Here is a 13,842-nt window from a genome sequence, read left to right on the forward strand (position 1 = left end):
CAAGTGCTTTCAGGTGTATGAAGTGCTGTGGAACAAAAATGGAAACGAAAGGATAGCTCTTAAAACGGGAACTTACAAGATTGGGCTTCGATTGGCGACGCATCGAGCCACGGTTCGACAGTGGCACGTCTCCCTCCGAATGTTCGATTCTCCAGTGCAACGCTAGCAGTGCCTTCAAGCTTTCTCGTACTGGTTCGCGATAGCGCTCTCGTTCCTGTAAAAAATAAACGCCATGTATTGTTGAGATCTTATCAGGCTATCGCAGATCAAACACACTCACATATTCGCTAAGGGTGTTGTACGGCTTCAGACGTGGATGAGTTTTGTTAGCATCTGACCACTGATCACCATAAGTCCATCCATTCTCCAACTTACGGCTAGCCCACGCATCATGATAGTGCTCACTGAACTTCTGCACGATCTGGTTCAGATCGTTGGTAAGCTGTACCGCAGTCGTATCGATTGGCTGCGGGTTGTAGTGGGGCTGATCGGGACCGCCGCCCGTTGGCTTACCGTACAGATCGTCGTCCGAGTTCTTCGACAGACTGTAGTCCGGCGGCAGGGCACAACCAATAGCAATCAGACAAGGCAGAGCTTTACCGAACAGCTCCGGATCGTAGTCCATGTTGCTGAGTGAATCGAAGATGTTCGAGAACAACAACATCGTCAGTCGCTTCTCTTCGTCCGAAGATGCTCCGAACTGTGATGCTTGACCACTGCCAGTAGTACCGTAGTACTTGGCACAACGGTCGTAGTGCAGAGTTAGCAGCCGGAGAGCAACGGTCGTGTATTCGGACAGTTTCGACACGTCAATGGTAAGCTTGCGCAGAAGCTTCAGCAACATAGCTGGATGCATTGCCGACGTAAGTGCGACCAGGAAATCGGAAACAGCTTCACGCTGTCCCTTGGTAAGCATGCGGTTCTTGGACATACGGTATACCGTGTGCAGCGTAGCATCCAGCAAGCTGGCATAGTTTTCAGCCTCATTGTAGAACTTGGAGTGCTTAATCAGCAACGGTAGGATCGAATTTCCAATGTAACGGTTCATCGAAAGAGCCATATCACTTTCGGAACCATCACTACGATCCAGCATGGTGGCGGCGCGCAAATCGGGCAGGAAAGCGTCCTCCAACAAACGATAGAACAGCTCCTGTGTTTCAATTCCATAAACACGCTCCAAGAACAGTACAATGCTCTGCTTGTGTCCGGGCACAAGCCCAGATGGCATGTCGGACTTGGGCCTATCTTCACCGAGCGCTGGGTTGGTGAGTGTGAACTTCAAGCTAAGCACACCCTGCAGATCTTCCAGTGGTACGAGCGAACGCAAAATGGCTCGTGCACGCAGCGACTCGTTTTTGCCCTGTTCGATGACGGCAGCATCGGGCGCACAGCGTCCCAACAGATCGACCAGCGTACAGTAGAAGCACAAGATGGCAGCCCCGGTGTCGATGTAATCCTCATCATCATCGCCCTCGGGTAGAGGATGGGCAAAGTTTAGCCCTGCAATCGTACCTTCTGCTTCATCCTGCATCTTTCTACGCTCCGTAATACGTTCGGACATTTTGTTCGCGTCAATGATGGCCTTGAGCAGACCTTCACCTTCGCCACGCAATGCCGGACCGAGACACTCGGGACGACGGATAAGCAAACGAATAACGAGGTTAGCATTTTCCTCCACGCTTTCTCCATTGACCCAAACGCAGAAGCGCAAGAAATCAAGATAACGTTCACCTTCCACCGGATCCCAGCCGAGATCGGGGTAGCCTCGCTCGATCAGCTCCGAGTTGCTCTGCAGTCCGCAACGGGACAGATAAATGGCAATTTTCTCCAGATAGTGTTCACGCAGAGCCAACGCAAGCTCCGTGTTTTCCATCAAGCTGGAGTAGGCCACATCCAGAGGTGTGGAACCGCGCAGACTTGGTCGAGATAGGAGAATGTTGGAATTTTCCAGCAAGAAATCGAAATGATCGAACATAGCCTTCTGGTTTTGGCGACCCGTTCGGCAGAAGTAACACAGGAAGCGACAACAAGCGACCACCATTTGATGGGAGGTATCCTTCTCCTTTGGTGCAGACTCTTCACCTTCGGCCGTCTGTACCGGGGCATCGCTCTGTGCCTGAGCGCGTCGTCCAAGCGTGTTCATCATGACCGCCATGACGTTTTCGTGCACACGCAGAATGCGTATCAAATCCGGGTGCTGGAAGAAGGTGTGATTGTTGACAAGCTTCCACAGCCGCTTGCGCATCAATTCCTCTTCCTCCTGGCTCATCTGTACAGGAAGCAGGGCACGAATTTGACTCAAGCCAACCCACATGTTTGCCACATCACCCTTCGTTTTGGAATTAATCACGTAGGTCTTGTTGAGTGCCTTGATTAGCTCACCGATCGTATCGTACTGGCGTACAAGCAGTCCGAACATTTCGCGCACAAGCTTAGGATTCTCGATCTGAGACTCCTCGGCCCAGGATACGATCTGTTTAATGAGCACCTTTCGGAACACCTCTTCGGGCGTTTTCTTCTCCTCTTCCACCGGCTCTTTGGGATCTTCTTCCAGTTCCTTAACGGCGTTGATGAAGTTGTACAGCTTCTTCAGCGCACCAGGTCTTCCCTCTTCCAGCTTGTCCGCCTCTGGTTCTTCTGGCTCTTGCAGCGCATTGAGTGACACCTTGCCCATAAGCTTCTCGTGAAACTCGATCAAGCGGTTGCGCAGATCCGGACCGCAGGAAGCATTCTCCAGATCGTCTTCCTCGAGATTCTTGTAGCCAAGAATGGCGTTCATCTGTTCGCGAGGTGGACAACGGAACTCACGAGTCTTCTTTGCGGCGACGGCACTGGGCAAATCAGACTGCTTGATCTCGATGTATCTGGGTATAGGAAGAAGATGCAGGAAATTTTCAATAAGGAAAACGGTATAAAATCGGGAAATTGCAGAATTCACTAATTACCTGCGCAACTGATCCTGCTGAAGGTCGCCAACATAGTTGTGAGCAAACGCAATAATGCTTTCGACGCGATGACGCAACTGCACATCGTACAGATGGTGCAAAAGGTAGCACATTTGAAGTTTGGCACCTTCGGCCATCTTCATCGTCAACAATCCCTTGCGATGTTCATCCTTTCCTTCCTTTTCGAACGATGGATCCCACGTTTCGGGATCAATCATGATCAGCAGCTTCTCTACATCTTCGTTCGTAATCACGCCGACCAACAGCAAACGATCGATCAGCTTGATCAGAGGCCTGACGTGTATATAACACCCATTGTGAGTATGCATTAATACCAACATTTAACATGGAAGTCATGTCTATACTTACAGGAAGAGATTCTCGTTGGATCCACCGATCGGATCACGGTTGTGTACCTGATTGATCATTACCGCTTCCTGCAGTGCGCTCATCACAAACTCCCTCACCACTTCCAGTGGGAATCTTGGCGAATATAACGAGTCAATTGCCGGTATGGGTTCACTGGAAGAATCTGGTGCTACTATTGTCGGCATATTCGATTGTGAGGGTGTGGGTCTGGGGAAGGAAGAATAATGGCATGCAGATGTTGAAGGAACGAGGTACACGGAAAGGTACGTGATGAACGAAACTCGTTACCGGCCACCGTGTGCCGGCAACTCGCGGCACGGATGATGTTAGAGAGATTAGAAGTAGTGGTAAGAATGTGCAAGAATTCCATGAATAGCGGTGCCATAAGCGTGCTCTCCTATTCAGGGAGTTCCCATGAGAGAGAACGTAACTCGTGGGGTTTAGTAACGGGGTTATCGAAGTGGATTAGTGGCCCATTTCACGCAGGGATTGAGCTACTTACGCTATTTCGGTCATGTTCATTTCCGGTCTCACGGAAAGCGTTTGCAACGAACGCAGTGAGTGACACATTTCTGGATCGTTGTACAGTTCACGCAGGTCCGAGCCGAGCGGAATGATGTACTCATTCTTGCAAACCTCCCTGAAGAAATCGTAATAGAAAGACAATTAATAAGGGTAAATGTCAAAGAAACCTGTAGTACAACAGTCTGCATGATAAAACGCGTCTTCTCACATTGTGGTGGCATGCGACTCCAAATGCAGTGAAATGAGCAGGTCGTAGAATCCGAGGCGCAGGGGACCACTCATATACTCCGATTGAATTGCGTACAGCAACTGCTTCTGATCGACATGCGAGCAAAGTGCATGTGCCGCACGGTAGTTCGATTGATAGCAAAGTGCCGAATAGAGCGTGAGTGTGTGCGCATGGAACTGCAGCAGACGATCGATTTCGATCAGCTCCAGGATATCGATGCAACGATCCTCCTCGGGGATGTGCAGTGCCAGCATCGAGACTGGATCCTCGCACAGCATTGACCAACCGCGGATGTCCGACAGCTTTAGGGCGTGCACCTGTAGGGCTGTGTTGGGTACGCGAGCCCACTGGTGAGGCTTCAGACACTGGACCTTCAGTCTCGGTGGGAACTGGGGGTTGATATGCTTGTCGCTGGTAGGCAGTACGGCCGCTGACAGTGGCAATGTTGTCGGGGTGCGGCCAAGCTCGATCTGAAGGATCTCCTTGCTCGTCGCTTCGACGAAGATGGCCGGGAAGAGCTTGGTGTCCGGTTCCATCAGGAACACGTGAGAAGTTTCCTTGCCCTCGCAGGTAAACCGGATCGTACCGGTAGCGGTATCGACGAAACATCCCACAAACATTCCCTGCGAAGCACCCTTGCCGGAAGAATCTTGCGTAACTTCGTTGAACAGCTCATCAGCACGCACCATGTAGCATGACTGACGGTTAACACTGGAAAGAGAAAATTGGAATACAACTTTGTAGGGTTAATCTGTGGACTAAACAATAACGAGACAGTTTACTTTAAGCCTTGCAAATGTGTAAAAAGATCACTTTACTGCACACTTACATTTCGATAGTTTTCTCATTCTCGTCCTCCACGTAGATCGCAGCGTGGCGCACCTTGTTCTGGCTAAACTCCTTACTGTGCACATGGTACTGGGTCGTCACCCAGCCAACGTACACGTGCGTCGGATCCTGACCGGGGAAAATACGCACCCCGTAGAAGTACTCGTTGATCAGGCGCAAGCAATCCGCATCGTACACCTCATTGCCGAACGATTCCACCTGCGGACTTCCCATGCCCTTGCGTTCTGGGACCATCGGTGGCTGGGCGCGCAGATCACTGTTCGACAGGCGCGTAGCCTGACCACGCTGGGTAACCTTCAGATTGCTCTTGCGAGGTTCCGGTTCCGGCGTGCGGCGATCCTTCAGCTTGTCCTTGCTCTGATCACGCTTCTTTCCGAACAGACGGAATGGACTGCGGCCACGCTTCTTGCGCTCGTCCCCTCCCTCCAGCTCGTTGTCAGAATAAGCATTCAGCTCACCGTCACTCGTCGCCTCACCGTTGATTTCGATGCCCGGTGGGCTGAGGCCACCGCGGGCCTGATGTCTCGATGGACGTCTCGGACCGTTGCGCATCATCTCGTCTGCTTCGGCTGCATCTTCCGAATAGTTCCGATGCAGACCCTTGATATCATTCATGGTGAAGCCACTGCGCATGATATGATCGAAATGGGCCGGTTGCGAATGGTCCACCTCCGTCATTAGACGATGCTGGCGAATGCGAATTTCTTCCCAGCGGCGCATTTTTTCCTGCTCACTGTAATGGGAAGGGATGGGAAGAAAATTTAACAATTCTGTTCTTTGATATTGAGATTAACAGATCAAGACTTACCTAATGAAGGTATTGGCGCACGTTACGGGCAGCGATAGACGCAAAAACTCCCAGTTTGCCTTCTCCATCGTTTCGAACGTATTGTGCGAGATCTTCATGCACGGTGGTGTATCTGCACCTCCAGGTATACGCGTCACATCGATCTTGCACTCCGGAATCTCATCCGTATTCTCAAAGATCGGCTGATCCTTCGTGTACCAGTGTGTGACAGGACGTTTCATATTGCTGTAAGCAACAAAGGAAGTTCATAAATTTATTGCCTTTATTTGCAAACAAAGAAATACTTACACACAGAATGGTTCATAGCCTTCCTGCAAACCACAGGTGGTGAACCACTTCAGCGAGTCCACATCCTGACCATAGACAACGCGCGCCTTCTGACCGATCTGTTGACAAGGGCAGGATTACGTTCACTGATGAAAGGTTCAACTTTCCTTCTAACTCCCAACCAGAATACTTACACCAATGGTACAGGCTGGTACAAATCCAACACCATCCGGTGCATTGACATCCGCAAACGTGGTCTCGCCACCGAGCGCATCCATCAGCAGCTCACCGTTCAACGAGAAACCTAGCACACGGAGTAAGGGAATTTAAATTACCCGTGGACCTTCACTAGCCGATCAAGAGCGTTAGGATAGAAAGTTGGTTATGTACAAGCAAAGATTTAGTTCAGAACACTCCTAAGGCGGTTCTAGAAAAGCGCAATTAAAAGTTAGCAATTACTGCACAGCATTCTAGCGTACATGGTTGTGTACAAAGGGGAAGTATTTGGTTAGAGAAATAGCTGCAGATTTATAGAAAAATGGGTTCATGCGTGTGAGTTTATTACATGCCACGAAGAACATTGCCATGCTCGTTTTCCATTGAGCAGAAGAGCAAACTAGACGAAGGTTATTTAGATGTTACACTATGCTATACATTGTACGGTTAATTTATTTTTTGTGCAGCAATTTGAAAATAACTATTAGCACTGATAGGAGAATGTTACGCATTTTGAAAATAATTATTGAAACGTACTGAAATTAGCAATTATATAATTTGTACCATGTTAGTAAGCTGTATTAAAGACAAAACATGGTGTAGATAATATATGCCAGTTATCTAGTTATAGTTATCAGTTATAGTTATTTCACAAGTCTAGCCGTGTGATATAATGATATAGTTACAAATGTACAACGCGGTGAAATTATGTTATGAACCAAGAGAACTGAAACCAAACTGATTAAGAAGCTTTTCATTTTGAGTAAGCGGCGGTCCACAAATTACGTAACGCGAAAATCGGGATTTGTTTTAATTTATAATATAAATATAAATATAGCGTAACGATAATACATCTCCCCTCCCTTGAAAAAAATCCCTTATATATAAAATTTTGAATAAAATGTCAAGTTGACTAAACGTTATTTCAAAATTTCGTTTATTCGTTTTTTCGTTCACGTTTTATCAACGTGTTTGTTAAATTTTCTCGCTTTGAAATTGCCTTTTGAGAACCTGGCGAATACACAAGCTAAATACAAGAAGCAATTAAAAAAAGCTGAAATCGCTGCTTTGAGATTTTTTGTCAGTTCAACAACGATTTCAACAGTTCGAAATTTTCCGTGGCCCGGGACCTTTACGAAAGTGGTTGGTCCAGTGGTAGAAGCAACAGCGGCGCCCGTCATAACACGGCACGAAGTTGTTGATTTTTTTTTACTATAACAAAGAAATACAAAAAACGATGAGACATTGGGCAAAGGGTCATAAAATTGAATAACATGAAATAAAGTTAAATAAAAAAAAACCAAAACCTGACGAGAATCTGAAATTTTGATTTTGAAAACTCTCGTGGCCCGTGGCCTTAAATTTACAATTTTACATAAATGAAATGAAATGTTGTTACATATAACATTCTGTTACGTAGCACAAAGTGGACACCCCCTCCACCTTCTTGTGTAACAAAACTTAATGCTAGAGGGTAGCCCCCCTCCCCCCCCCCTTTTCGAGCGTTACGTAATTTATGGACACCCCCGAATAGCGAAACTGCATACTGATACAAGAAGCTTAAATTATATATTGGTTATTTGTTAAAATTTTGATAATCTTAAGTAAATAGAATAGAAATCCAAAAACAAAAAAAAAGAATGGTTACAAAATTAAGAAGCTAGATTAGTTTGTCGTTCTAGAATTGATATGTGATCCTTACTGATCGTATGATCCACTAAGTCAAGAAATACACCGACAATATCGCCTGGTACCCACTGTTTGCCGAACGACTCCGTTGCACCTCCGGACACTTTCTCTTCCTTTAGTGGTGTGAGCCACACACACACACACACACACGTGCCATTTTTAACGAAACAACCGTTCACCAAACCCGTCATAATCCGTGATTTTACCGGATGCCGGATGGCGAAATTTTGATCGTTGCACCGGAAGAGGATAAGTTGATTTTTTTTTGTTGCGGATTTATTTTTGATTTTATTTTTTGGAGTGGATTTTTGGATCATTAGGATTCGGTGGCGGTTGACGGTTTTTGGGGGTGGAGGATGATCGGTGTCGCAGTTTTAATGCCAATACATGGAATGAAGGACGCAATCATTAGTCGATAAAAGGTACAGATCCGGTACGAGTTGTATGACAGATGAATGTATTGCGATTTTGGGTTTTTGAATTTCGGTGTCCGATGCATTGCATGTTGAACGATTCGAGTTTGTTGTGTAGGTTTTACGCAAAATGGTTTACAATAATTTCGAAAAAAAACCATCCAGGATTCAGGATGCCACGTTGAGGATGCGTCGAGGAAGGTGATGGAAGAGTTTATTGTTAACACAGTTGAAGGGATGAATAGTTTTGGGGAAACCAATAGTGAAAGCCAGAATAGAAAGAGAGAAAAGAGAGAGAGAGAGAAAGAGAAAAAGAAAATCAGAAAGAAGAAGAAGAATTTGTATTGTTCAAGGAAGGATTTCTGCATGACAGTTATCACGAGTGGATAATGAAGGAGATAGTTCTCACTTGCAAGGTTTTTTCACTTGTACTGGAGCGCTTTTAACGATTTATAGGTGTTTGCAGATTCACGAAGGTAGATATCCGAAGTCGTAGTAAATGTCCAAAATGTGTCTAACAAAACACTGTTCCCAGTGGTAAGTAAAACCGAAACAAAAAGAGTCACTAAACATGGGGAGCGTGTTCGATTAGGATCGCAGTGAACATGATTCTTGCATTTACTTAGAACAAAAACCAACACTTAACATACACAATAGAGATAGAGGTTAACAGTACGAAAGGTGTGACGTGTGTGTATTTTTTGTGTATGTACCAACGAAGAGTAATCTTGAGTAGAGAGGCTAGTGGAAAATGGAAACAGAAGATAAAAAAAAAACTGCTAGACAAAAGTGTTGGACAGCGCTGTACGGCCGGAGGACAGATATATGCGAACGAGTAGATAAGTAGTATACAACGGAAACGTAAGAAAGAAAACAAAGAAATCAACAGGCACACACACACGGACACACGCTACAAGGCGTCGTGACACGTTCGCTTACTCATGCTCTTCTCGTGGACGTTTACGAAGCAACCGATGATGTCTCCGATCTTATAGCGTCTACCAAAGTCTTCGACCGTATGCAGATGCATCTTGCGCGCCTATTATCAGAGGGAGGATCGCGCGGTGCATCATGTGTGGATGGTGCGCCCGAGAGGGGAGGAGATTGAAGGAGAAACAGCACGACATCAATAGTACACCACAGGTTTGGGTTGGGTGTAGGTAGATAGCAATGGATCACATAAAAGGAGGATCAGATGATGAACGAAAAAGAATCTACAGTCTAGCAAATATGGTTAAGCGAGGCTTAACTTTTGCCCACATCGAATCCTAAACTGGTGAAGTTGTAACGAGAAGGTGAATTGGGGGAGAACACCCGGGTTCGATCGTAAAGCGTGTGCGTAGGGCACTACCTCAACCATGGTGATGGGTGTGTATGCTGTATGGAGCAATGGAGCCTGGAACTACTTACGTTATATCCATCGAATGCCCAGGAAGCATCGTCACTGCCCAACATCGTACCGGGGTTGCAGTCAGCTCTTGCCCAACCAACCTAAGAAAGCACCAACAGAAGACCAGCAGTTTGAGAACTTTAATTCTATGCAAAAGTGCCAATGCGCCTTACCCTCATTGGTCCTGCAGTGAGCACTTCAAACTCAAAGTACCACTTGCCCGAAGTTACCGCATACGTACGCTCCACACGGTACGTCCGGTAGGCGGCAAACTTCTGTCGTAAAGCTTCGGCAGCCAACGCTTCGTTCGCCTCCCCAGTCGGTGGGTCCAGATTGTAACCGTAGATGAGTAGAGTGCGCACGGTTTCGGAGGCGGTATCACGGTTCGCCTTCTTGATCGCTTCATCCACCTTCGAGTACGGTACCAGATGTGGACTGCGCAGATTCTCCGAATCCTCGTTCAACCCGTACGTCCAACCCTGCTGGATACGTTCCTTCGCCCACAGATTGTGTGTGTTTTCGGCCAACTGATCGACCAGTTCCTCCATCTTGGGCGTAAGCACAGCGGCACTCAGATCGAGCGGTGCCGGCTTGTAACCGTTACCCTGCATATACGGATCGTTCGGCAGACGAATCGGACGTATGCGTGCCGGTGGTTTGTCCATCGAGATGTAGTATCCGAGCGCCAGGATCGTCTTGAGCGTTTGGACAGCCAGCTGACAATCGTAACGCTTCTCCGCGGCGGGAAGCTTCTCGAACGATGTCAGGCAGGGATGGATGCGGTACACATCGTCCCGGCGTTCGCCCCACGTCCAGCCGGACTCGATCTTGTTGAGGGCCCACATTTCGTGAATGTTTTCGGCCAACTTGTCCCTGATGGTTTCCACCGACGAGGGTAGCGTGACGGTGGACGTATCGACCGGCTTCGGCACGAAGGCGGAATCGTCTTCCACCATCCACGGACCGGCCAGCACGTTCTTGTTCAGATTGCCGAAGTAAAAGCACGGATCCAGGCTAAGGTTTTGGTGTGGCATAAGGCACTGCACGAGCGGCGAGAAGCCGGGTGGAGGGTTAAACTTGAGCCGTCCATTATCGCCACCGAACAGGAAGCGACAGCTCAGCTTGGATGAGCAGCTCATGACGGGGAAGAACATACCGTCCAGGTTGAAGTCGGTGAAGCAACCCTGCACCGGTTCGCCGTTAAACGTGAACCGAATCACGGGTACGCTCAGGTCAAGCGTACATCCGATAACATCGCCCTTCTTGATGAACGGTTCCGACACCTCCCGTGGTACTACGCAGGTGCGTCGTCCAGCGGACCAGAAGTACACACCGTCAAAACCGTACGAGAACAGATCGTCACCGACACCGTTACCGCCCCACTTTTCACCACCGCCCGGGTACGGTACGTAACCAGCCGTGTTGGCCCAACCGATGCGAAGATGTGGCGTCATGTGCGTCATCTGCTCGATGTGATCCATCGTGACCTCAAAGTACCACTTCTGGTAGATAGCGGATCCTTCCACGCGTCCAACAAAAATGTTCGGACGAATACTCGCGACATGATCGACCAACCCGGTCTGCAGAAGCAGATTCTTTCCCGGCAGCAGAAAGTCACAAATGTTGTTTTGCGACGAGCGCACTGCAACACCATTACCGACGCACAGTGAGCACAGGACGTCCAAAACCTTCGGATCGCGTCCATGCTTCTCCAGCAGCGAAATGATCACTTTGATATGCTCGTCGCGCATCATGTTCAACGCCTCGGGCGAATCGATCAGAACGCAATGCAATACATCCAACATGCCGGAACCCTCACTGGAAGCTTGCGAACCAAGTCGCGAAAACAACCAATTCAGTCGGTTAGAGTTGGCAAACTGAGCACAGTTGGTATGGTTGCCCTTGATAATGGCCGCCAACAGCTGATAGAGATAACCGGAGATCATGTCCCAGCTCTGACCACTCTCGTCACTGGCCAAGAACGACGCCAAAAAGCCCTGCGACGAGATGACGTTGATTTTGTCGATCGCTTCAAGGATCAGATTGAGCACACCCTCTTCCTGGAACAGATCCTGCCGATTGCGCAACGCACGCAGTCGGTTCTGCTTCTCCTCATGCTCCATGTCGTCCTCCGGTTGGGCGAAGTAGTTGATCAAATCTTCCAGGCACATTACCATCTCACCCAGGTTGACTGTTTGCAGGAAAATCGAGTGACGGCGATTCTCTTGCAGCGTTTCAAGGCCACTGTAATGAGCAAGAACCAAGTGTGATTGAGTCAGTACTGTGGGCCATGGGATGGATGGTTTTCCTAACCTACCTAATAAACTTGGTGAACAAACTACTACACTTGCGGATGACACGAGCGGTACGCGATTCCTCTTCCTGCGAGCGCGAAAAGTCCAACCCATCGTCCATCTTGCCCTCCTCGTGCAGGATCGCTTGCTTCTCCTCCACCTTGCCGACGCCCTTCTTCTTCGTTTCGTAGCTCTTGTAGCTGACCCATAGGCCCGATTCGTAGTGCTGCATGATGACAGTCGAGTCACCGTACTTGATGATCGGTGCGCCGATAATTTCCAAATCCTTGTCCTCCAGCACTACCTTCTGATCGTCCTTCTCTAGACGCAGCACGAATGCGGTTTGCGAGGTGGTGGCCTGATCCCGGCTCATCAGAATCAGTTCGTTGTTTTCGTTCACACCAAGGTACCGGCCGGTGGTCAGATGCCGGATACGCATCGGATGGGACCAATTGATGAAACCACCGGCCCACTTGGTACGGGCCAGCTCGAGTCGCCATAGCGAGCGGGCCTGTGACATTACAGAACCACCCTCATATACGACAATGCTACAGAGACCGGGAAGACGTTTCATTAGTATCAATTCTTAGGTTTGGGTAGAACTGACAACAGTAAACTCACTTCTGACCCGGATCTAAGTTCCAGGTACTCGGTATCGTTAGACATTCGTCACCGCCATGGAAGAACCGAAGTACATCGCCACCGAAAACGTAACCGACATACTTCATGCGCGAAATGCCAGTTCCGTACGGTTGTACACTCCAGTGCGTCACGTGGAAGCTTGCGTTCACGATCGACAGATCGTTTTCTTTGGTGGTGTGCTGTGAATTATTGTGACGAGCGAAATTAGGATTCTGCTGAGGAGCACTGTTGTGGGACAAATCCCACAATGATCCCCACTTACCAGGTAACGTTCGGTAGCGACGGACACCAGGATCAAATCGTCACCAACACGGACCTTCTCACCTTCCGAACGCTGCTTGCTGGCCGGATGTACGGTCCACCAGCAGGCCTCACCTTGGCTGTGCTCCTGCAGACCGACATCGAACGACAGCTTGTCGTTGGAGGACGACGTTGAAAGACAGGCAAGGTACTGTACGCATGTTGTTGAATGAGAAAGGGAGAAAAAGTGATTAATAAACGAGTCTAATATTAGATCAACAGGTTGCCAGAAATTCGCCAAGAAGGAGCTAGCGATTGTTGGCATTGAACACCAATAAATTCGGATTGGCAAGAGAGACTAGGCTACTGTGGAATATAGTTGGATTGATAAATAGCTTCACTTACCATGTCACTGTTGTTGTGACGCAACAGGATAGCATTGCCGTAAAGCAACGTACGATGGCCGGATCCGGTACCCTTGCCCTGTGGCGCATCGCGTATGCAATGCCAAAAAAATACGATTGATTAAGAGAGAAAGGAAAGTGAACAGAAAAACAGAAGGGAAACATTATTTTAGTGAGACGACAGACACCAGATGACTCGTACAAGTTTTAGGAACGCCATTCGCCAAGACACAAAAAGCAGCATACTCTTGGAGCTGCCATATTGTAGATGTTAAAAATTTCGGCTGTAGAGAAAGTTGTCTTTTAAAAGGTTCGATTTCATTCACATGAAATTAATCGTGTTAATTTAACGGGTCACATCAATACATTCCAAGTCACACACACGGGTGTTTTTGTAATTATGAAAACCATACTATTCTACTTGTGCAGATGTGTCATTTATCAGATGCTTGTGTGAACGAGAGATAGAGAAAGTGGGGCATATTTACAACGTTACGGAAGTGCTGTTATATCGATGCAACTGTACAAACATGCGTTGATATGGAGCTTTCATGTCCATCAT

The 13,842-nt window shown here is 48.0% G+C and overlaps 2 protein-coding genes across 17 annotated transcripts in view; one reads left to right on the top strand and one right to left on the bottom strand.

Moving 5' to 3' along the window:
• Positions 1–13,842, top strand: part of LOC126568830 (serine/threonine-protein kinase ULK2) — a 373,161-nt gene that overhangs the window by 215,494 nt on the left and 143,825 nt on the right. The gene's annotated exons all lie outside the window — the stretch shown is intronic.
• Positions 1–13,842, bottom strand: part of LOC126568737 (ryanodine receptor) — a 31,083-nt gene that overhangs the window by 10,651 nt on the left and 6,590 nt on the right. For 5 of the 15 annotated variants that reach the window (XM_050225258.1, XM_050225257.1, XM_050225255.1 and 2 more), the window contains 17 exons: positions 13,282–13,359; positions 12,899–13,087; positions 12,616–12,815; positions 12,018–12,542; positions 9,874–11,944; positions 9,721–9,801; positions 7,911–8,010; positions 6,187–6,296; positions 6,014–6,111; positions 5,726–5,950; positions 4,898–5,650; positions 4,048–4,779; positions 3,817–3,954; positions 3,315–3,521; positions 2,946–3,239; positions 281–2,864; positions 77–214 (listed from right to left, as the gene is read on the bottom strand). In XM_050225258.1, the coding sequence (XP_050081215.1) occupies positions 77–214; positions 281–2,864; positions 2,946–3,239; positions 3,315–3,521; positions 3,817–3,954; positions 4,048–4,779; positions 4,898–5,650; positions 5,726–5,950; positions 6,014–6,111; positions 6,187–6,296; positions 7,911–8,010; positions 9,721–9,801; positions 9,874–11,944; positions 12,018–12,542; positions 12,616–12,815; positions 12,899–13,087; positions 13,282–13,359 (8,523 nt within the window). Of the gene's footprint in view, positions 1–76; positions 215–280; positions 2,865–2,945; positions 3,240–3,314; positions 3,522–3,816; positions 3,955–4,047; positions 4,780–4,897; positions 5,651–5,725; positions 5,951–6,013; positions 6,112–6,186; positions 6,297–7,910; positions 8,011–9,249; positions 9,350–9,720; positions 9,802–9,873; positions 11,945–12,017; positions 12,543–12,615; positions 12,816–12,898; positions 13,088–13,281; positions 13,360–13,842 lie in introns of all 15 variants that reach the window. The other 10 variants (XM_050225265.1, XM_050225262.1, XM_050225261.1 and 7 more) reach the window with 3 other exon arrangements.

This window comes from Anopheles maculipalpis, chromosome 2RL (assembly GCF_943734695.1).
Source record: "Anopheles maculipalpis chromosome 2RL, idAnoMacuDA_375_x, whole genome shotgun sequence".
Lineage (NCBI taxonomy): Eukaryota > Metazoa > Arthropoda > Insecta > Diptera > Culicidae > Anopheles > Anopheles maculipalpis.